This window comes from Anser anser (assembly GCF_964211835.1).
Source record: "Anser anser genome assembly, chromosome: 3".
In the NCBI taxonomy this organism is placed as follows: domain Eukaryota; kingdom Metazoa; phylum Chordata; class Aves; order Anseriformes; family Anatidae; genus Anser; species Anser anser.
The window spans coordinates 19,271,219-19,296,267 of NC_139722.1; the positions used below are offsets into that span (position 1 = coordinate 19,271,219).

Genomic DNA, 25,049 nt, shown 5'->3' on the forward strand with positions numbered 1-25,049 from the left:
GCGGCAGGCCTCCTTGGTGTGCGAGGACAGCCATGCCGTCCGGTGAAGCACCAAGAAGGAATGCACCTGAGCAGAAGGAGATGTGTTGTGGGCGGAGGGATAGCGCCGGTGGCACAAGAGACACCAGTGCCTAAGGGATCTCTGGCGCCCAGCCCACAGACAGATACAGGTGGTATCATTGGCACCGCAACGATGTGGGGAACAGGCCAGCCCCTCAAACACCCAGCGACAGGGGGCCTGGGCCTTACCATAGGAGCAACGGTGACATGGGGCAAAGGCAGGAGCGTCAGACAGACAGCCACGGGGAGCAGAGGCGTGCCCATAGTCTGGAGCACAGTGCGGGACCCAGTAATGGCCGTAAACCAGACAGCACTATCGGACCCATGTATGAAAATCAAGCTGACAATGGCATGGGACTGAGCCACGGAACTGGACGACCCCCTGGTTCAGCACCCTGGCCAGAGAACATTCCTGATGGAAGGCATCCCATGTGGGCAGTCCCGGGCAAGGACTGGCTTAGCCTTCTGCCCAGCACCGTGGAGCCCATGGAGCTGGATCCACCAGATGTGGAGGAAATGATGGAAATGGATCCACCTCGGCCAGATCAGACCTGGGACTACTGCGGCATGTCTTTGTGCTCTGCCATCTGGCAGCACCAACAGCACCGCAGGAGTGCCCGGCGAGCCCCCTACTTGTTCCTCAGGCTCCATCGCAAGCATTAGCTTGGAGCCACCAAACACCATGGACATCCCGCAGGCTTGCCTGCAAGATGTCCTGGCAATAAACAACTCTTGCCAATTCTCAGGGGTTGTGTGAGTGCTTCTTTTGGGGGAGGGGAATGGGCTAAAATTGTGCCAGGGGAGGTTTAGGTTGGATATTAGGAAGAACTTCTTTACTGAAAGGGTAGTTAGGCATTGGAATGGGCTGCCCAGGGAAGTGGTTGAGTCACCATCCCTGGAGGTCTTTAAAAGACGTTTAGATGTAGCCCTTAGTGATATGGTTTAGTGTAGGACTTGTTAGTGTTAGGGCAGAGGTTGGACTCGGTGATCGTGGAGGTCTCTTCCAACCTAGATGATTCTGTGATTCTGTATTTCAGTCTTCAAATTCCTTCTGTCTGACTCCCTGCTTCGTTGTGATACCTGCCAAGATATGAACATACGCATGATGTTGCACTGAAATTGCCATCTGTTATTATAGCTAATATGTTGTCATTTTTTCCCTTCGTTACACGGGTGTACATTCAGCTGTTGTCTGCATTGTGCATGCAATGGAGTCTGTTTCTGAGTGTTTTGTACGGTGCATAGCAGAGCCCTCAAACGTTGGTGTTCTCAGATAGAGAAATCTATGTTCCAATGAAATGCTTCAGAGGGTGAGTCTATATCGAAGAATAGCTGTTGGTCGCTAGAGGGATGATATCCTGGCTCTGCTTAGGACTAGTCAGCTTAGAAAGATCTAACTTGTCCAGCAAACCCATTATCAGCGAGGCTGAGAGAGGTGGGTTTGTTTTAGGAAGACTGTCTTCTTAGGTTTTCCTAATACAAGAAACATAAATTACTTTTTTTTTAATTTGAATTCCATTTTTCTGATGCCTCAAGATACCAACAACTAGTACATCCAGGAGGTCCAGAGAAGGAAGAAGAATAAATAGTGTCCTATGCTAGTCAGCAGCTTTCTCAACCTAGGGCATTTGAGCAATACATAATGCAGCAGGCTGCTAACAACCATTTAGTTCTCAATTGTTTACAACTCAGAGCCACTCATAGGAGAGAAACTGCACCAAAATTTTTTAATCAAACTAGAGTGGAGAGTCATACAGGTCTTCCTGAAGGAGCTTATAATCTACAAATAAAAGCCACAAAAATATAGCAAGTTAGAAACAAACCTCTAAAAGCCATCCTACAGTCAAATTTTCAGCTCAGAGACAGGACACTTTGTGAGTACTGACCAAATACACCTTATGTTTATGGCAAATGTCATCTCACTGGGATCACAGATGCATGGAAGAACACAGGCTCTTTAGGAAGGACAGATCAGGAAGGCTTAAAGGGAAAAGATCTCAATCACAAGTTATTGCTGGGTGAAACTGTGTGTGTATTGAAGAGTGGCTATGCTTCTGGGTCTTTACTGAGGTAAAGAAGTGGAAACTGCAAAGGTCTGCCATAAGGGATGGTGAACTTTTCTTTCCAAATTGAGATATTAGATGTTAGTCCTGCAAATTTGGGCGGTCAAACTGCTCACGTTGGATGTAATTCCACTTGTCCTGTTTGAAACAGATTTCCACGAAGTGTCAAGCCGTTATTTGTCTTTGGAACTCATATGCAATGAAATGGAAATGCTAAAGCTTATTTAAATAGAACATTGAATGTGCAACTGTCTGGTGATGGCCTAATTCAAAGAGGGGATAAGTGGTTCTCAGTTGTCATTAAATTGTTAAGGAGTATAGTGTTTTAATATCTCACGAAACATCAAGTGGGAGCGTTAATGCATTGCTATCATCTAGTCCCACTTAACTGACAGCTGCTGTGGCTTTTGTGGTGATGGAAGTGAGTGCCTCCATGAGATTCCTGCTTTCTCTTTGGTACTTTTACACACAAAAAAAAGGGGCAATGTTGATAATAGTGTTCAGCTTCGCTAGCCTTAGTGATGATGGAAGCCAACACGTATATAGGGTTCATTGGTTTTTATTGGTGTGTCGTGCAGCTCTCCTCAGCCCAGGGTTAAATCTCCCAATGCTTTTTGTATGGCCAGCTGATACCTTGCTTTGGGTACGACTGCTGCAGTTCTGGCAGGCGGGTGGTGACACGAGTGGGAAGGCTACCACGAAGAAACAAAAGCAAGTAGTTAGTGCTAATTTCTCCATTCTTTTCTACTGTGTTAAAATACCTAGAGAGGGTTACCTGATGTATCAAAAGTGCCATAAGTCACTGTTGTGCCTTAGGAGATCTGTTCTTCTGAAGTGTCAGAAAGCAAGCATGTCTGTGCTGCTAAGCAACTTTTTAGAGTGTTGTAGCCAAATTTTGCCTGAAGAGCAGAGTTCAGCTCATCGGTGTAGTGAGGGTTACAGTTCTTCACTCAGGCTGTCCTTCTGTGGCAGAATTCCAGAAATGCAGTCAGTAAATGTTAAGCTCCCTTAAGTATCTGTCTGTCTTCGGAAAGCACATCCCAAGGGAAAGATACGTGCTGAAACATCATCTCAAATCACCTCTGGATAGGGTAAGAAACCTCAGTAAAAAAAAGTGTAATTTGTGCCTTCTCCAGTTTTTCAGCCTGCTGACTGCCTGCTTTCTGCAGGTTCTGTCTCCAGCTTCCGTATAACATGATTGGTTTACCTGTCTCTTCGTGTCGTACCTGCTCCTTTGCACACTTTCAGATCATTATCTCTGTGTCGCTGTCCAGCCTGTGAGGGTTTCAAAACCTCCTTATACGTCTGTGAGCACAATGCAGAATGGGAGCCTGCTGTCTAGCACCCAAATCTCACCCATGTTGTATTTGTGTGCAGTAGATGTGAACTTATGATCATCTGTGGTCTGCATGCTAGCAGTAAAGCTGCTGTTTGTGCAGTGTTTTCTGCATGTTAGAGTCATGAGACAACAGGTAGGCATGGAAGATGTCTTCTGTATGAATGTATGTCTGGGCTGGACTTGATTGGAGCATGTTACTGTGTTTCTACTAATTATTTCTGCTTCCATCTCGACTTGGAAACATACTTCTGTTAGGATACACAGTGAGCTGCTATATCATGTTTCTGCTGTGTTTCTATGTTTATATTTTTCAAAATCAAAAGCTGTTTTTTGGTAGCTAGAAAATAAGTGGAAAGAAAAATTAGGCTGCCTACAATTTATTATTCTTACATATACCTCACCCCATGTATCTCTGAAAAAATGTACAATGAAAGACTACGCAGGCTTGTAACACTAAAGAAGAAATTCTGAACGCAAAAAAAGAATGATGGTGGTTATTTCCCCACCATATTCTTTTACCTGTAAAAGATGTGTCGTGGAATAAATGGAATGCGGTTCATCTTTTTATGACTTGATTAAAAAGGCTACGAAGTTATTCTTTAAAAGATGCATACTTAAATAATTTTGGTTTTGATTTCTTCATTTTATCAAAACAGGAGAAGGATGTTTACGTTCATTAATAAGGAAAAGCGATAAGTCTGTCAATGGTAAGAAGGAGGCTTCTGAATACTCGCTGCTTGTTCCTGTCCTACTGAGAGCATTAATGGGCACCAGCTGGGCTGTAGCTATAGCGGCTTCGCCACTTCAGCCTCGCACAGCAAGAGCTGCTGTGGCAGTGCTGCAGAAGGGCCTCCTGTGCAGATTTAGGAAGCATACACTTCAGTTGTTGTTCCCTGGGCAACAGAATAACTGCAGCCAGCTGGCTTTGCACCACCTGAGCTGATCAAAGAGCAAACCCTGTCAGGCACTGATACTTCGGCTCCTCCAGCTTCAGTGTGAATGTCTGCAGGCAGTGATGTAGGAAGCATTGTCATTTGGGTTTCAAGGTTAAACACGGGGGAATGAGGCAGAATGACAGCAGAAAGTAAAACGTAAACATTGTTCCTGTAGATGCTACCGTCTGTGCATCGTTATTGATTCTAAGAAATCAATTAAAAAATACTTAATTACTAATGTACATATAAAATGTGCTTCAGAACGATTTAAAAAGAGAGCAGGAGACTAGCAATAACCGTCTTTTTCTTTCTTCCAAAAGAATACATTAATCAAGTGTGATTTATCACATATTTAGGTAAGAAAAGAAAGACTGTAAAGAACAATTGAACAGAAAGACTCAAGTGCTCTGTACAGTGACATAATTGGGGAGGGCAGACCAGAGCTGGACCTGGTCTGCTTTGGGTTGACTGCTGTAAGCCTCTGACAAGCCAGGACTGCAGTTGTTCTGTATGTCAGAGCATACTTCAGTGGCATGGTAGGTTTTATTCAGCAAGTGGCGCCAGAAGAATGAAAGGTAGATGATTGAACAGCTGTGAGCTGCAGTGTTGACTGATGTGTTCCTGTATAATTGGGATCAAAATCCACTTGTGTGGGATTGGGGGGTGGTGTGGTGGTGGTAATACTTCTTGTATGCTCATTTAACTGTATTTTTACACTTTACCCTTTATATTATGGCAATGTCTTCAGGCATCGCTTTGCTTACAAGTTGGGGGGGGGGGGGGTTAACTTCTTAAAATCACGTTTTAAACTTTGTAAACATTGATGTTTTTAATCACTCCTCTTGAAATACGTTTCTTCTTTATCATTTGTAATGGCTCTGTTGCTTTTGAATTGCATAGTTTCAGTTCTGGAAGAGTAACTGCAGTGGGTGAACTGGAGGCAAGCAGAACATGGATAAGTGATAGTACATATCTATGTTTATCTAGTGCTCAATACACACCTGAATGAGTAAGGGAAACAGAATTGGTGGTTTTCTGCGTGTACTCAAACCTCTTCTCTGCTGAAACTGCAGAGTATTGATCACCATCTGTACTTCCGATGATGATTTATTTTATTCAAATTCCATGTGTTCTTTTCGTTGTTCAGTTTCATCTTTGTTTTAGTAATATTTGACTGTTTCCAAAATAATTTCAGGTGTTTTTTCTTTACTTTTTCTTTAAACCCAGACCATCAAACAAAACTCTGAGTAGAGTAGTTTTTCTGTAGCATCCTTCCAAAAAATCTGTTTGTGGAAGGAGAGTTTCAGTAAAGGAATTAAGTTTGGAAAAACAGTGAAATTACTGGATTGCTTTCAATCGCAAAATCTTAGAGCTCCAACATAACAAGTGTGGCTTTTTGTTCTCACTAATACAAAAACAAAGAGGTCTATTTCAGACCGCTTACTGTCTTCAGGGATTATAGACTACCTCTCTTCCTTCTGTATCTATTCTGATTTATTATTGTCAGTTATCTAGCTATCAGTTGGTTTCTTAGTATATTTACTGGGATTACAAGTCATGTCCTTGTTAAACTTGCAATTTATTAAAGGGAATAAACTGTACTTTTCAAGAATTCTCTGTAAACAAATTTTTATAATGGCACCAATCTGAAAATTTGCTAAAATTCAGCATGAGTTACACTTGGCCTCGTTTCTGAACTAATTTAGACCCAAACTGCAATCACTGTGTAATCATTTCACATCTCCCCACATTGTTGATTCAGCACTAGCCTGGACAGACTGTTTGTAGCTTTCCATGCAAAGAATTCTTTGTGGTTTTCCAGGCTATAGAATTTTCTGAATAAATCTTTAAATGTCATTCAGAATTTTTATAAACTTTTAGGTTATTCTCTCTAAATCTGGAGGCCTGATAGAGCTCACTTCTTTTACTATGCGAGTCTGTAGGAATTTCTTTCTCAGAGCTGATTAAGTTGGAGCAGCTCTCCCAGGGGAGCATTTTTTTGGAGGTTGATAAACAGGATGCTTCACCTGTCTACAACTTCTACCCTTTTTCTGTGTTGAAAAAGGTGGTCGTGGGAAGCTGAAAATTGCCATGGAAATAGCCCTCATTGAGAAGTCTTTTGGAGTGCTGTAGTGAAAATTGGTATTGATTTGACCAAGTTGTGACCCTTTGCAAATTGCACACTCTGCATGCAGAGAGTTTTCTCACTTGCTTGACTTGTAAAGTAGGCATCTAAAGGAGGCCTTGTGCTCTGTAGCTCTCTCGGGCTTTGGCTGAACTCCCCAAAGTTTGTTTCCTGCAGTTACTGCACCCTCAGAGCTGCCAGCGTAACTGTGTGTGTAGATGCTTTCTAACTCAGTGCTGTCAAAATGTGGGATATTTGCTTATTCCTCGACTTCTTGCTTGCTTGTTTTTGAGCTTGGATCATTTCAACAGAACTAGGTTGAACAAACTGTGTACAGTCACTCTGGCAGGTCCGTGAGTATGGTGTCCTCTGCCCAGGAGATTGTGTTAGTGAAGCTGGGGGAACAGTGCTTAACAGGGAGTTGTTGCAATTGTTAAAGCACGTCTAACTCTGGCTTTAACTGTACCTAGTGAAAGGTGTGCGGAAGGTGCACGATGGTTTAGACGAGTTTTTCTTGAGTAATGAGGAACAAAAGTGACAAAGATGTAACAGTTCATTGTCTTAGTCCTGGGTCACTTCTTGAGAGCAACGCTTTAGGAATACAGCGGGACTCCCTTCTGCGAACCTTTTACTTATATTTTATGAAGGTGTAACTTAACAGTTATTTAGTGCTTAGTTAAACCTACAAATATATTTCTTCATACACTCAGTGATAAGACTGCAACAGTAGCTAGCTTAACCTTATCTATTCTGCGTTGGTGCTGTGCCATAAAGAAATAAAAATTCTGGTTTAAATATGAGATAAGGAAAAGTGGTCTCAAAATATGTGAATAGCTTTAAGGAAGGCATAGAGATATGACCTAGTTATTATGTGTTTTGCTTGCTGCTCTTCCTTTGACAGAGTAACCGGTATTGTCATTTCAATATTACATTCATTCATATTGGTCTCTTAACATTTTTAGAGAAATAATGCAAGAGGTTATAGATAACAACCTTGTCATTATCAATGTGTGTGCGCACTGGGATGAAGTGAAGATAGTAAAATAAGAGAAAATCTGGGGTTTCTGCTTGCCCTTAGGTATTCAGTGTAAGCAGTGGAACTATAGAAGCAGTAGTGAAATTATTTAGTAATGTTTGCAAATTTTAATATGAGTGCTTGGGAAGTTACAGCTATGTGGGTAATTTCAGAAACATTGTGTACTCCTAAAAAGCTTCTCATACAGCCATGAGAAGCTTATTGTGGGACTTGGATTTCTATGCAGTGAAAGTTATCTTGTGTCTATGGGTTCATAAAGGTTTGTTGCCAATGGTTATTCGATTAAAGGGAATCACGACCCACAAAAAAAAGTCCATGTCATCTGTCATAATGGGATGATACTTTCACTCAGACCTAATGTTTGCCTGTTTATGGAGAGAATAATGGTATATATCTTTTAAAAGTTCCTTATAAAAAGGAAACTTAAGCCTTGGTTAAGACCAGCTATATCTAAAATTACTTCTGTGAGAGGCAGTGGTGATTCCATTTTGGTTTAACACATCTGGGAATTAATAAAGTGTCAGAACTGTAGATGAGTACATAAAAAGTGAAAAGAGAAACTAAAAGTACTCTCAATGAAGTCTTCACTCTACAGGTTTCAGCCACGTATCTAATTCCGGAATTTGTCCAAACTGTAAAAATACAAGATGAAGATCTGTGATATACGTGCTGTTGTTTATAATAGTTGATCATTCAATAGCTGGAAAGTGGCTTGTCGTTTTTCCATGCGCATCTCCAAACCCATCTGCAAGCAGAGCGTGCTGCATGTTGAAGAGTTCCATGCAAACTGGCTTTTAGTGTTCCTTTCTGACACACAGAATTATTGTGTCCCCCACCACCAGCCCCATGGAAGTGAAGCAGGCATAGGATGGTACAGAGTTTTGCATGTGAAATTCTGAGCCAACCTAATAAAAAGAAGAAAGGACTTCAGGCAATCTACAAAATCACAGCCATTAATACAGAAATCTTGTTTGCTCAAATTACTTTACAGAAAGAGAAGCTTCTCATGCATTTTGGAAGAGCAAATGGCATCTGATAGACATCATATAGTCAGAGCAGCTTTCCAGAGAGAACAGTATATGCTGGGCTCCAAGAAATGGCTTACATAGGTCTGCAAGATGTGGAAATCTGATAAATTTGTTTTTACTACCCAAATAAATCTCTTCTGCCAGGAATATCAAAGTATACTTCCATCTTGTTCCTTAGAAATGTCCATAGTTATAATCTGAAAACAAATGCAAAATCTTCATAGAATTGTTGCACACATTCACAATTGGTGGCCTTTGACAAATTTTCAAAGCATGAAAGTGTTACAGGAGCCCAGGTTACATCAAGTTCTAGAAAGATTTCAATATATTTACTTCAGCTTCAATCAGTCTTCAAATCACTGCTTGTTTAGTTGATTTAGAATTTTAATTTTTTTCATTTTTGAGAAGTTAAAATGACTTTGTAAGGCTGTCTTAAGACTCGTGGTGCTGTTCTGGCAGCAAAGATAGCTTGAGAAATGTGTAGTTCATTTTCCATGATGGCTTTTGTGGTTCTCTGAATAGATGTTAGTGATAGTGGAAAAGTTAAAGCTTTATATGCATGGTGCAGAACTTTCACTAATTATAATACACCATAAATTTCTTTTCAGTGTTCTTTAACGTTTTAACTTTCTGCCACGTATTTGAGTATTGAGGCAAAACATGGAGTAAATGTTACTTTCTCAAACTACATTGCACGTTCAGTTTAGGTTATCTTTATTTGTATAGTGTAGAATGCATACTGTGCATTGACTTGCCCTTTGCTTAAAAAAAAGGTAACAATGTGCTACCTCTTCCTCTTCTTCATTCAGTGGCACATAGATTTTAAGTGAAGGATTTGCCTCAAATGGTTTGGAAATGGCTATTTAGTTAGCATGCATTAGAATTATTAAAAGCTCAACTACATGCTAATAAATAAGGGATTATCCATCATCTTTTGATATATAGTCTCTCAATACTGTATTCAACTTGTATAGAAATTCCAGTTTGCTGTATAACAGTTACCAAAACTGTACATATATTTCATACTTAGTGCATTCTATCAAATGCGTAGTGCTCATGTGTTGTGAATTCCATGCCTTAAAGTCCTTCTCTTACCCCGTTTACTTTTTTCAGAAATGGATGTTGCTTTTTGTCCTATTGTGTGTTGCTTGAATGTCTGTTTTGTGTGTATAATATTCAGATTGGTTACCTCTGTAGTGGAGACATTTCTGTTAAATGGTACTGAGCCTGAGAAGGCCTTTTTCAGATCTACCATCCACCCTTTTGAAAACAAACGCCCTCATTACAGTTGTTCCTGTTTTCCTCTCTGCTGATCCGAGCTGGTCACGTTTGCTCATGGGTCTTTAATCAGGCACTCGACTAAGATCAGCCAGATGTACATGAAGACAGAACAGTGAGAGAGGCATGTGAAAAGACTTTGCAACACAAAACATTTCACCCGTTGCTTATCCACTGGACTTTGCATTTAGCATCTTCCAGCAGGTAGTGACACCCTCCGTTCACCTAACGTCCCTGTAGTTGGTTTCTTTGTTCCTGCTGCAGTAGCTAACTGACCTGTCCTTGTTCTGGGAAGCCTGGACCACAGCCTGTAACGATACGAACATATGTGGTGCTGCTCTCATCTCTTCCCATTTTGTGCTGCTAGAAATTCCTTTTTCTGGGGGGTGATGGGCATTACCTTATGGTATTTTATAAACCATATGGTATTTTTTCCCTTCAATCTATAGTCAGCTCGTTCCTTGTATGTTGTAATACTTTGCTATATGCATGTAAGTTCTGTTTGTCTTTTGGAAGCTGTTTTTGTTCACTGGAGATACAGGAATGTATTTGGGTGGAAACCTGAAGTTTTGTGGTAAACGGTTATTGGTAGCAAAGGATATAACATAATGCTGTAGGTTTAACTGAAGGTAGCCCCTGAAAGGAAAATGTTAAAAGTGTCTCAATCATTACTGTTAAGGGCTCAAGTAATACAAATTGTGCATTATTCTCATTACATCAACACGGGGAAAGCTTCAAAAACTTGCCTTAAACATAGTTGTTTTCATGGGCACCGATTTCTGCCTTCAAAACAGGGAGAACTGGGTTGAGTGAATGCTAATTATGAGTTTTGCAGCAACTTGACTGCTAACTTGAGGTCTGTCAGTATCCATGTTCTGTGTTCTTAGATTCAGCTTACTCTAATATTTTTAAAATTTTTTAAACAGCAGATGTGCACTGCTTATAGATTTGTGTAAATGTTGATGCAGTGTATCCAAAATGTGTCTCCCATACAATGATCTGTTGACATTATTCTCTGTTGCTTAGCTTCAGACAGTAAAGTCATGACATGTGCTGCCGTTTGGAGGATGCCGAAGGAATTGGAATCAGGCAGTCATGAATCCCCTGATGATTCATCAAGCAACACTCAAACCCTGGAGCTACTCTGTCACCTTGACAACACAGCCCATGGCAATATGGCCTGGTAGGATCCTGCATATTTTATACTCCTAGAAAAAAAACTAAAGGAGAGACCTGTGCTGTTAGTTTTGTGCAGATTTATATTGTAGAAGCTATACTATACACTTTAAAACTATCGTCTTTAAAAAAAAAAAGTACAAATTGGATTTTTGTCCCAGATGTTTCATAGATTAAAAACATTTATTATAGTCCTGCAAACACATATGGAGTAACAGCCTGTGTACTGTTTTAATGTGCTTCTCCCCACCTGCCCCCATCTAAAGCCTTTGTTGCACAAAGGTATTATACTTAGCACTTCAGTCTTTTCATGGAATATAAATTTGATGTTGCTTTTCAGTCTTTACTCACCTGATTTGGCATGAGTGCAAGTCATTTGTTGTTTATTAAGGATAAGAATTCATTATATTATTTGGTGCCTGTTTAACTACTCTTTTCTGTTATCTAAGAAAAGACAAGAAGAGCTGTAATACTGCAGAGAGAATTATAGAGGTTTGCTTCCCTTTCCTTTCTGTTCTTTGAAAGAAAGTTAAATGTGTCCGTCGGGTATTCACAAGTACTTTGCTTCTGGGGAATGCGTATGACATGTTTCCACTGCTTCCTGAACAGATGTGGGGCAAAGAACTGCTAACACGCGTGGTTCCTGCTTCACCAACTGAAATGTTGTATGTGTTTGTGGGATCACCTGGCCACCTTCCACTGGCAAGAAAAGTCGAAATTATAAGAATATGGTCTGCAGCAGTCTCGGAAATGTCTGTCTGTCAGACAGAAAACAGCAGGCAATAATCGTGCAAGTTCTACAGTCCATTTCACAATCATCAAAGAATTTTAAGAAAAACGGAACAACAGAGCAGATTTTTTTAAATGAAATGTGACATCTCTGAACCGAAAATGAACAGGGATAAAGTAACATCAATGTCGGTATTACTATAAGTGTCTTAAATGAGAGTAGAAGGGGCCTCTGGTTTCTGAATTCAGATACCTGCTGTGTGAGGTATCCAGCATGATCTCATTATCCTTAAATATATTCTAGTAGCAGTAACTTTAAATTGTATCAAAAAGGAAAGATACTTAAAATCAATCTCAGTTCCTTTTCAAAATCTGGTTATGTAAAGTTTTCTTTGTTTTTCCTTACTGGCTAGTTAATGAATAATTTAGAAACGATAGCTAATTCAGTTGATTTTTTAATTGTGGCATGCATCGTACCATAAGTTTTAAGCCTCTGTTTCTGGTTTGGGGCTTGTACTTGAAATTTCAAGGTGTGGTTTGGTGGTTGTTTTTTTTAGGTTCTTCTTAGACAAGAATTGTCGTATCAACAAATTAAAGTGTGTTATCTAGGCTACTTTAATATCTCAGCTTAGCTAATGTTTAGTTTTTTTTCATGTTAGTAACTTTTAAGGCTTTGCTACTCATTTTCATATGACTACTTCTCTTTATAACTGTTTGATCACATTAGGCAATTCAATTTTTACCATTGAAAACTTCTGATAATTACTTTCCAATATAGTTGGGAATATTGTGAGGGCTTTTTTCATCTTCACCTTTTGCCCCTTAAAATTAATGTGCTTTGTCTTATTTCCCTTAATCTGTTTCTCTCTCTCTGATATTGAGATACCTGGGTTTCATCAGAGGAAAAACAGGGGGCACATTGCTGCTTTATATCAGGATGTGAATTTATGTGCAAGCCCAAAATCAGGGTTTTTTCCTCTTCTGCTATAGTTGGTATTAAGTTCATATTCAATTTTGTCTCCTGTCATGTGAATGTTTTTATTCAGTGCTAGTGCTTACAAATATCTGCTACTATTGTAAAACCTGTTGTGTGTGTTTTCTCCATGACTTTTTGCCATTACATTTCTTTGGTGTCCTCTATTTTTGATTCTCATTTTATGTTCAGACTTCATTGTTAATATCTGTAGATGTCTTATTTCTACGTCACTTTACTATTACAAAATTTCCGTGTTTATAATTGGTTAAAATTTAAGGTATGTTTGTCTGCTCGTTCAAATATCATAAATGAGATTGATGCCATTCTCATTAGGTTACGTGCCTAAAAGCATTTTAGCTGGTATGTCAGATCATCACAGAGGGCACATGGGCACGTGTGTTTTTTCGTTCTGTTTCTTACGTGTGTGTGGATATGTGCGTGTGCACATATGTAAATACATATATATGCATAAAGATTGAAAATGCCCTAAGTGATAGACATAAGTGTAAACCGAATACTTTGCGTTAGTATTTCTCACCTCATGTCAGGCAAGCAAAGCTGAGTTAGAGGATCTTGTTCTAGAGCAGGCTAGTCTGTTCCTGCCTCTGTCATAGTGGAAACAGCTGATATAAATGACTGAAATAAACTTTTTGTGCCAAATTTGTATCATTTAACAGTCCACGTCCCACTGAGTGGTGTGTTACCTACAAGTAGCACCTTAGTTAACTACAAGTAGCACCTTAAATACTCTTCTGTGCATTTCAGATGCTTACAAGAACTGGAAGTACCTGAGATACTTACAGCATGGCACGATTGTTGTTGGAACCAGTCTTTAATCAGAAGCAATTTTCCTCAATCTAAAATAGAAATACTTTTTAAACCTTACCGTAAGCCCAACTGCCTAATATATGTAACCACGCTGTGTGAGAGCAGCGGTGTTCTGGGGTCAGGTACCTGCAGGAAGAAGAGTAATGCTGCTTCTGGCTCTGTTTTAACTTGCCATTTAAGCATACTCTAGTATGTTTTACTCACAGAACACAATTTTGACACTGAAGCTGGGGTTCAGTGTGGCCACGTGCACTCTGAGTTTCCATCCCCAGGGCACAGTATAGCAATAGGCCTCAAGCTCTACCTTGGCTGAAAAATCCCATATGACCCTATGCAAATTCTGCGGTTCCCCCACCCCATCCGATGTGTTTCCTCTAAAATGACTCTGCAGAAATTGCTCTTTGCCCCTCCAGCCGTTTCAGAAATAAGCTTGCTTCAGCCCTTAATCTCTGCAGTAGAACATGGTAAATTCTATAAGCACCATGTGGCCCCAGAGGCTGGGCAAGACTTATACCTGACAGCTCCCTGTGTGCTTTCCTGCCAGACGTTCCTACTGCTAGAACATTTTTCCTAGGTTGGCCACCTCACTGATCTTTGACAGACAAGCCAGTTACATGTTTCTTTCATGACATGTCATATATCCGTAATATTCTTTTTTTAAGCCTTCTTCAAGCTATAGAATGGAAATGGTGTCTAACTTCTGTCCGTCTGCTTTGGAAGTGAATCCTGGCTTTACACCCATCTTTATTTTTTATCAGCTTTCATTGAAGAAACTCATTCTGTTCTTCTGTATGTGCTATTCATTCTGCATGTGCTATTCATTCTGCGTAGCCATTAATAATGGTTACAGTAATGCAGCATCAGTGTCTGTGTATGTGAAATGTGTTACTCCTTGCTTTGAAGCTTTCTTCCTGTTAGTATTAAAGAAGATGAGCAAAGTCATAAACTTGTAATCCTCTTGTAGACCTTTTATCTGTACTTGTTCAAACAGTTTATTTTTTTTCTTAACTCCTTGACCCCGCTTTTTGTTTGAAGTATGTTGCCACTTGATTCTTTTTCTTTATTAGTGAGTAGGTTCTAGCTCCTTAGTGTGTTGTCCCTAAAGCTGTAAAAAGGTTTGTCTTTGTAATAGTATCTGCAAATCCTCCAAGCAGATACATGGCTTTAGTCTTAAAGCGCTTTTTCTGGCGTGGGAAATAGAGTTCAACAGGAACAATAAACTATGCTGCCCAAAACACCTCACTCCTACAGTAATTTAGCTGCATATACTCTAGATCTTCTGTTACTGTAGATATGTCACGGAAAAAACATACAGCAATATGTGAAGGTATGGATGGAATAGTGAAATAATTTTTAATAATGAAATTACGATGTTTTTGCATATTTGCCTTAGAATATGGTTTGTCAGTGTTTCTGTCATGATATTTAAATATTCTTGTTGTATATAATCAAATATTAATTATTTTAGTATTTCCTCAGTGTGTTGTATTCCTTAACCTGTATTTCATGTTTTATATAATGTCAGAAACAAGGCATAACTTCTTAAGTTAAAACAGAAAACAAAAGTCAATTATCGGGGAGGGGGAAGTCCTCTTCTCTTCCTCTCCTCCAAAAGAGAATGAAGGCTAGTAATACAGTTCAAGATCTATTTAAAACAAACAAAAAAAATGTTGTCCTTGTGATAATGTAATCTTAATAAACAGAAGACACTTCTGTTTTTAATGTTACTGCTCTGGTCAAGCTGAACCAGTGCTATAACTTGCAGCTTAAAGGTAATCAACAGCCCCTGAGGAGTTTGGGACTATGGTCTCTTCTTCTACACTGATATTGCTATAGCTGTACTTAGCAGCACTTAACATCTAGGGGATGTTGTTTGCATATGATAAATCCTGTGTTGGTTACTCAGGTTGAATAGACTAAAGTGTAGACAAAACTGAGAATAGTACTGAGGCCTCAAACATAGTCTCTCTCTTTAGGAAGGACAAGCTGGGGAGATGAGGGAATTTGTCTTGTGTGTAAGCGCAGCTGAAGAGCATTGAGCTCTGCTTGGGGATGAAGGATGAGCTAGCTGAGAGCTTGTGTAAAGATTTGGGAGCAGAACAATGTGGGTGACTCAATATGCGTCTGCTACAGGACACCTGATCAGGAGGAACAAGTAGGTGAGACCTACAGACAGCTAGAAGTACCCTCGTGCTTGTGGGATCTGGTCCTTGTCCAGGGCTTGAATTGTCCCAGTATGTGCTGGAGGGACAAGACAGCAGGGCGTAAGCAATGTGGGGGCTTTCTGGAGAGCATTGGTGGGCAGCTTCCTGATCTTCAGAGATCTGTTTCAATAAATCCCATGTGATAGGGCTCTAGGAGGGTCTAAGAAACCCTCAAATGATACTCAAGGATCACTTTCTCTGAGCTCAAGAACAGTCCATTCCTATGAGCAGGAAGTCATGCAAAAATGCCGGGATACTCAGTAATATGCTGGATATACTGATAAAAGGCAGACCTTAGAGGAGAAGGTAGTGTCCTGAAGGATCTAGTAATAATTTTATAACTTCAAAAGTACAGCTTTTTTTTCTAGAAATATGAATTAATATTCCTTATCTGTCTGGAATAAGCACGTGGGAACAGGCAAAACTACCCTCATAATGTCTTTAATCAACTATAACGACTTACCTCCAATACCAAATGAGTTTGGGGAAGCCCCCTAGTCTTGATAGGACCATCTTTTTAACTTGAGCAGTCAGTCTAAGAGCATAGACCAAACCTGAGCACATGCACAACAAACAAATCTGCCCTGTAGCATGGATTTCAATTAGTGCTACTCACGGGTTTCGTACTCTGTGGGATTTTCACATTGATTATCTCTTCTGAAAACAGAAGAAACAATCGGCTCCACCTACAAGTCAATGGGAAGGAATTTAGGACTGAGTTACTGCAATCTGAAGAATGGTAGGTTACTTTGTAAGAGCTCTTACCACACCCTCCACAAGAACAGTCCCTGCGTATAACTTGTGTATTTTATTGCTGCAAAAAATGAACACAGTAGAGAATGGTTGACTAATGTCTTAAGTCTGAAAACTGTTAGTCATAGCATCCTTTCTATAAAGTAGGTCTTGCTACTTACTGTTTCACGTGGTTACATAGCACGTTCAAGTTTTGCCCCGGCTGGTAATTATGCTTACTGTGCTGCAGGTATGTGCAGGACATAGTTAAGCTGGTTAAACTACAGATGTTGATTCATATCTATAATCATTCACGACTTGAAATGTTGCCAGTGACCAGCTTTTGTTAGTTTAGTTCTTATGTAGAGCCTGTATAATCAGTTTGCACAATTTTGTGTAGCTATTTAAAGTATGTAATGTATAAATTTTCTGGGGGTGGCCGCCTAGATGGAAGCCTCAGATTGTTAATGAACTGTGGCGATGATCACCTGTTGGTCATCTCTTCAAATCATGAATAATCATCAGGAATTTAATACTCTTTCCTACAAAATAGGTATTTAGGAGCTCATACTTAAAATGAATGGGTCCTATATCTTGCTTTCATGCAACAAATTCCCTACCATGCTTTCTATTAGATTGTGAGCTCCTAGGATTCAGACTGTCTTTCTTAAGTTTATATGTTCATAAATATCTTCTCAGTGTTGAGATTGTGATTCTTGCTTTAGAGAGCCCAGTTCTTTTTCTTGCTATAATCTTACATAATTGCACACCTGCAGTAGACAGAGATGGAGTGAGGTAAATACAAATACTGAGGCTAGCCCTTCATTATTTTGCTTTTATTTAAAACAAACAAAAAAAGGCTTGTGGGGTCACCGGCATTCTAGTTTGATCGCTTAAGGGGAAAAAAAATTAAAAACAGTTTAGTGCAAGTATTTATCCTGTGTCACCTCCTTGTGGGGTACTTTTGCATACATTTATGCAACAGTTATATTTTTCTTAATGTAAAAATAATTCGAAGAGCCAGAAAGAAGTCCAAAGTAGGTGTCTTTGGGGGGTGGGGGTCTTGGCCAAATTAATCTTTACCTTTCTCATTCTTCTCAGTATACTCTTAATCATAAAAAAGATACTTAGATTCGTCCATCTTAACTTTCTATATCTAATACATATATTTAAGGAAGCTATGATTTTTCTTTTACTTTCTTTTGACTACTTGAACACCAAAATATACCTGGGTGGCTTAGTATTCTGAGACAAATCATAACCTGCATTCACTAAACAGGTGTCAGCAGCATGGACTTCAATACCAGAAAACAGCCAGAACTGTTCTCATTCAAAAATGTGGCCACTCTGTAGAGCACTTGAGTAAGGAGTAAGAATTGTGGATTCCTGGCTGTCCCCTGAGCCTTATTCTTAGAATAATATCCTAGTCAACAAAAAAATTGAATTGCTGAATTGCACAGAATGAAGAATATTTGGGTACATAACATTAATTTTTCCGATGGGTTCTTTTGAGGCTGCAGGATGTTTGGGTATATTTTCCACTTTGCAGTGTGTGAGAATTTTCAGTTGAACAAATTTTTTTCTACTTATAAAACCAAAAAGCAGTTAAAACTTTTTGTCCGACATATTATGGCTGACTTCAATTCACATTTACAGAAGTGTTTACATGTTGCTTTATTCTTCTGTAGCCTACAGTGGAGAACTTGAATTGTTCATTTATAAAAGCTCAGTATGTTAATAAATGATGGTGTTAACTATCTATTCAGCATAAAACAGATAATGTAGTCCTTTTATGTGTGCATTTGAATGAATATTGTAAATTCTCTTTTTTTCTTTACTAGGAAAATGTTCTCTTCATGATTTATTTTTTAACCAAAAACTGCTAGCTAGAAGCTAATCTGAAGCATCAGGAGTCAGATGATAACAAAACAGGGTAAAAGGCAACAAATATAATTGCTTGTCTGCTGTTTATAGATTATCTAAAGAGCAGTAGTGAAGTTGACACTCGGTTTCTGAGTGGCAGCTGTGAATTTGACAAATATCTTGTCCATTTCTGAAAACTGTAAGCATCAGCAACTGTTGGCACACTCTGGGAAAATGGTATTGCCTGTTTATCTGCTTTCTTTTTAAAAGATTAGCACCACTTCTGCTGTGTCTAAAAAATATTCTAAAATGTATATTTTGCTTCAAAAGCAGTGTTTTTTTCTCTCACCAGTGTTTTTCCCCTTCTCTATGGTATTTCATCTGTTTGACATTCAGTCGCTACTGCAGAATACGGCTGAACATGTCACAAAGGGTGATTTGAATAACCACTTAAATTGTAAAATGTGAATGATCACCACAACCACACCCATAAAACAGTGAACTTTCATAAAGGGTAAATTAAACAGAAGTAAAATGGGCATCTCACAAGGGCAGAGTGAATGTGCGGAGACCTTTTTGTTCTAAGATATGTCAGCTGGGTTATATAATTGGCTCTAATTAGCACACTCTTCAGCTATAAAAATTCTTTACCTTGAAGCTCAGTAACACTCAAAGACATGAAATTTCTTCCCACCTTCGAAAACAACAAAAAAAAAATTGCTTCCAATCTTGCATTTAAAACCAAAGGCTCAGTGATCAGTGTAGGAAAAGGGACAAATATATCAACAGGCATTGAGAATATTGATCTCTAGCTGGAAGAACCCTTAAAGAGGTAATTGCTCAAACCAAATTTTATTGTATACAATTAAAGAATGTCTACATATATCAACATCAAATGACAGTGTTGCACTTCAAGCAATATGAAAGAAAAATAGTGAAATTTAAAACAAACAAAAACAAGTTAAAAAAAAAAAACCCACTTCCTTAAAATCTTAAGGATTTCTTAGTTACCCATGTTACCCATTTGTCACCTCTTATGGTAGTGATGATTCTGATGTCATTTAAAAGTGATGATCCCAAATTAATGTCTTCACTTTGGGAAAGTGAATTGTGGAAGGTTAACTGTGTGATCAGGTGGAGGTCATGGTGCATTGATATTTTATCCTATTATATGTAGATAAAGTGTTTTCATCTCTTTGAAGGACTTGATAAATATATCTGTGCAGCAGAACTATATGGAATTCTGAAATATACATAGCTGTGACAACTGGCTTCTTCTAATTATTATAAACCAAATTGATGCTTGAACCTGTAATTGAAACTGTTTAATCATTTCATTATCAACACTTGTTTTCAGTTGCTTATAAGTTTTTCTAAGGTGTAACATACAACTTTTAACAAGAAACACTTGTTAAAAATAAGACTGACAATAATGAAACTAAAACAGCCTAATTTAAAGCAAATCATAGAATCATTCTAGTTCTATATACTTGTTAAAACACCTTTGAAACATGATGGCAGCTTAATGTGCTAAATGAAGTGATTTTGTCCTGATACAACAGAGCTCATTACAAATGATCTTTTATAAGTAGTTAGCTTCCATGGATTGGCAATGTAGTAAGGATGCAGGTCATGGTTCCAGATGAAGATAGATGCAGAAGCTGTTCCTTTATTTGAGCTGCTCTATTGCCTTAGGGAAACATACAGTGGGTGAGGAGTCAGCAACACACCGGTATTTATAGTTCCAGCCGCTTTATCTGCATGGTATTAATTTACCTTTTTTGGCATGATTCTATCTTCTCCTTATTACCTGGCTTCTCTTTAACAGTTGCATTTGTCTAAGCACTTTTTTTCAGTAAAAGTAGAGTTAAAAGCAATGAAACTCTTCGTGGAAGAAGCGAAGTGGAAAATCTTAGTTGAGAATGAGGTATTTCACTTAAGGTGTGAAGAACCTACACTGTTCCACCCTACACTTTTGCTTTTCTGTTAATTGCTCTTCCTAATGGTTTATAGCATATCCTGGATTGGATTGAGCCCCATGGGTTTGATCTGATGTCAGGCAGCTCATACTTACTGTATTAGGAAGGTAAGAGTAATATAAATTGGGAGATAAATGGTGCATAAGAGCATTTATAGTGTACAGTACCAAGGTAGGAAGGTAGCCATTGGCTGCCTGATGTTGGGCTTCTTGCCCAGGACTGCATCTACTCACACAGCCTTGTTTCATCTCTTCAATCTAGAGACTGACTTGATTCATGCAAGAAGTTAGACTAGAAAATCTGTGTCTAGTGATGGACTCTTGACAAACTTCAAGAGGTATTTCTTCACATATGCACTGAGAACATGTATGTCAAATGCTTTTGAGGAAATTAAGTTTTTTATCTAGTGATGGGAGAAAAGTTCACCATGTAGCTATCGATATTAGGGTTATAATCCGTTTTCAGCTGCGTGGTGGAAGTAGGAAGTTGCACAACTTTCTTTTAGACCTCTTGGGTACGGGTCTTGGATACAGAAACCTATTCTCATCAAATAACAAGTATTATTCATTTAACCTTATTGTTATCTCCAGCAAACTTACTAGGGTTTTTGTGTATATACTTAGCTGCACTGCATGTACCCTCTGGCTCGAGTGTGCTGCTTCTCGTAGCTAGAAATAGAGATGAGGGCTGATGATTTCTACTGTTCTTTCATGTATAGCACAAAACTGGTGAATCAGGTAAAAAGGGTGTGTTGATTGAGCCGTGATGACAGCTGCTGAGTTTGAAGGAGTTGGCATCAAAGCTCTGAGGCTTATGAATTTTGATGCACCTCCAAAAATGATGCGCAAAGTCACATATGAAGAACTTTAAGGTTTCAAGCTAAATTACTTGAAAGTGAGTGCATGTCAAGGCCTTTGGTTTTTTCCTTGCACATATGCAGAATGGTTTGTGCTACAATGACATAATCACTTTTCATTTTGCTTGACTGAATATAAAGAATGGATGGCAAATGAAGTGGGGATTTCAGGAAACTCTCTTACAGTTAAGCTAGTGTCTAGAGAAGCTGAATGGCATTCCTTTCTCTGACAAATTTGGACAGGATGTCAAAGGGCACTCAAAAGGAAAAGGAAAGCACCAGAGCTGATTAAAAGATTCCGTAAGCAAGCCTAGTTTTGTATCATACAGTTCAAGTAACTGACATTGCTATAGTGTTCATCTATGACACATAAAAGTTGCTTGATTGCTTGTTAATGGCAGGTTTTGCACTTCAAATGTGGGCCAGTTTCAGCTGAAGGAAACCATAATCAAAATCATTTAGGAAGTGTTGGAACAGATTAGGTACATGAACTTAAAATGTCTTTCTAGTGCTAATTCTGATTCATTTTTATGTTTTTAATCTTTTTTCTCCTGTTTTACAGTGTTATGTGGGAACCTATGGGAGATGGTAAAAAGATTATTTCTCTGGCCGATAATAACATATTATTGTGGGATTTGCAGGAAAGTTCAGCCAAGGCTGTGGTAAGAAATTTTTTTTAAACAAATGATGATATATTTGAAAGTAGTATAAAGAACAATATCCACCAGCCCTCAATTTGCTAATCTTTTAACTACTACCTCCCTAAAGACTCCTCAAGTATCTTGTCGTCTTTAACATGCTTGGGGGAAATGAATAGTAGATCAATTGTCTTGAATGTGAGTGTTTAAAAGTAGGCAACTGGGTGTTTTTATCTGTTGCTATTGGTTAAATAATTCCCTTTTCTGAGAATTGTCCTTACTTTCCTATTTATTCTAAAGAAAAGCAATGTTAGCTTGATAATTATGTATGGGGGGATATTTATGATTAATAAAGCCAGAAATTATCCAATTCACATGACAGTACATTAACCAATACTGGTTAATGTGTCACACCCCTGTATTTAATTTACGACCCTTGGATATAGGTGTTTGTATAAATTCCTTCATTTTCTGTGTTTTGAGTTCTCAGTATTAATTTAATTTAGCACAAATTTACCTATTTAGACAGTTTCACTTGTTAAAACCATTTTATCTGATACTCAGAAGTATGAGCAATAAGGTGCCATTGGCATGGATTTCTGTCTGATTTTGTCACTTCTTATAGATAACAAAAGCCTATTTGTGTAATGGCATAGATTATATATAGAAAACTTTGGATGTTTCTGCGTAGAGAAGCCACTGGATTTGCATTACTCTTACATTAGTCAGTATTTCTTTTTTAACACCTGCGTAATGGTCAGACTTCTTTGGAATGCCGCCTTTAAACCTGTTGAAAAATTACTTTAGAGGACAATTCAGCTTTCGTGTTATAGTTTTTCATATAAGGCTGTCTCCTGTACATGGTCCTGGGTGCAGGTGGTGCTGCTTGAGCAGGGGTTTGTACCAGATGACCTCCAGAGGTCCCTTTCAACCTCAACCATTCTGTGATTCATGTGATGTTTTCTGGTTCAAGGACAGATTTTGGAGACATATGATTTGTGATACTCTTTTTCTTGGTACTCTCTTGCTGTCAGTGTTAACATTCTACTAAAGAAAGTTTAATTTTTGAAGCGTCCTGCTCAAGCTCTTCATATTCTCTGTTGCCTGACCATCAAAAAATAAACAGTGCAGTCTTCCCTTTATTTCCCTGAGTCCGTTGTCCTATGCAGTATCTTTATTTCTATTAATAATCTGCAAATTGTACAAAGGCTTTCAGACTCAGGAGGAATGGTAAAACAGTAGTGAGTTTGAATACAGTATTGTATCACACGTTAACACGAGTAATCTTTCACCTTGCACTGCTGTATTCTTAAAACATAGATACTTCAGAAAGATTTTTTGGAAGATGATACATCGTAGGCATCATAGATCTTAGCGATGGTAAGAGCTGTAGTTTCTAGATTGTTAACCTGAATGCTAAAGACAGACATTGTTAGTGGAAAGTAATAGTAAGAAGTTAGAAACTACAGAAAGGTGTACTGAAATCGTGTAAGGAGGTTTAAACAGTCTTGTATTGACAGTATGTTTTTCTGTTGATGTCAGTTAGGCTTTATGTAAGCAGTATATGTATTTAATCCTTTTTATCCAACTAGGTCTCATATTTCTGCTGAGAGTAGCAAGCTTTCTGTTAAATCTTGTATTTAATAGAATGTTCTATGATGTGTTAGTACCTAGGTGAAGGAGAAAAGTGATCCAACAAGATCCAGTGCTGTAATCTTCTTTTCTGAAATCCCTCTCAATGAAAGACTTGTAAATATGAACATCAGGTGCAAGGTGACCAAATGTCTGTCTGCTCAGGCACTTTTAACTTTTATGTTTTTTTAATCTGATTAAAATGCAGTTATTTTCCTTTTCCACTTCCTTCTCAGATATAAATCAATCAGCTTCAGTACATTACTGGAAATACAACTAATTTGCAGCGTCTGCATCTTGGATTTTCCCCCATGTTCAGATGGAATTGGAGTACAATTTGGCTTATGTCAAAGACAAAACTGATTGTTTTCCTGCCTTCCTTTTACTAACTGTATGGAGATGCAGAGCTGTCTGTTCATGGCGTGCAAGCCTTGAACTGTGAAACATTTAATTCTTACAGTTTGTAGAATTGTGATCTAGTACCTTCTATTATCTTGATTAGCATGTATGTGATGACATGGGCTCATGGGTCTTGATTTTTTTTTTATTTTTAAATGCTGCTATATGTTTATCGAATAGTTTTTGATGCTAATTCTTTTCTGCAGTTAAAATATGGTATTTTCATATGGAAAAACACCCATTTCATGAGTCTTGTATGACTGATCATGAAACTAAAAGCATGTGCTTATTTGCTCATTTAAGACAGCCACAAATGTCTGCAGTGTATATTATCTTTATATAACTTTATATAATATATATATATATTTATATAATATATTATGTATATTATAAATGTCTGCAGTGTATTATCTGTCTGATGTTTCAACGCATTCGGATCTGAAACTGCTTTAGGTTATAAAGAAGCATAGCACTACTAATGCTTCTGCATATATTACACTGTATAAGCCTTTGTAAAAATTACCTTGAGATACAAGGTAAGTTCTGTCTAACTTTTTACCTTGTTTTATCCTAGGATTTTGCTAATGTATTACACCTGAAACATTAGGCTGTTGTGCAGTTTTTTGTCCTCGGTGGAACTAATTTCACTTTAGTTTTGCATCTTTACATTTAGAGACATTGCTAGCTTTTTTTATTTTTTATTTTTTAAGCTTTCTAGTTCTGCAGCCTTGGAAGGGAAAGGACAATTAAAATTTACTTCTGGAAGATGGAGTCCACACCACAATTGTACACAGATTGCAACAGCCAATGATACCACTGTTCGAGGATGGGATACACGAAGCATGAGGTAATGAAAAATTGCAGTCCTGTTCTCAGAAAAAGACAGTCTACTTTGGAGATGGATTTTTCATTGCTCCTAACTTTTTTTTTTAAGATTAGAAATGTGGCAAAGCTATCACTTATAAACGGAATGGTTGGGCTTACATAGCTGATGTATTCACAGTTTAGTAAAGGGTTTTCTCATTTTTTTCCCTGAGCTTCAATTCTAACTTGTATATTGAATTTTACTCAACTATGTACTAGTCCCAAGATGACTTGTTCAATACATAGGCATTACCTGAATGAAGCTGTTGTGTAATTCAGACTGAAAATCAGGATTTACCATCAGTCCTGA

General features: G+C 38.4%; 1 protein-coding gene across 2 annotated transcripts in view; it reads left to right on the forward strand.

The window, feature by feature from the left end:
- EIPR1 (EARP complex and GARP complex interacting protein 1) overlaps positions 1-25,049 on the forward strand; it is a 73,659-nt gene that overhangs the window by 29,519 nt on the left and 19,091 nt on the right. For both annotated transcript variants that reach the window (XM_083829555.1, XM_083829556.1), the window contains exons 4-6: positions 10,890-11,046; positions 21,769-21,868; positions 24,586-24,722. In XM_083829555.1, the coding sequence (XP_083685681.1) occupies positions 10,890-11,046; positions 21,769-21,868; positions 24,586-24,722 (394 nt within the window). The remainder of the gene's footprint in view (positions 1-10,889; positions 11,047-21,768; positions 21,869-24,585; positions 24,723-25,049) is intronic.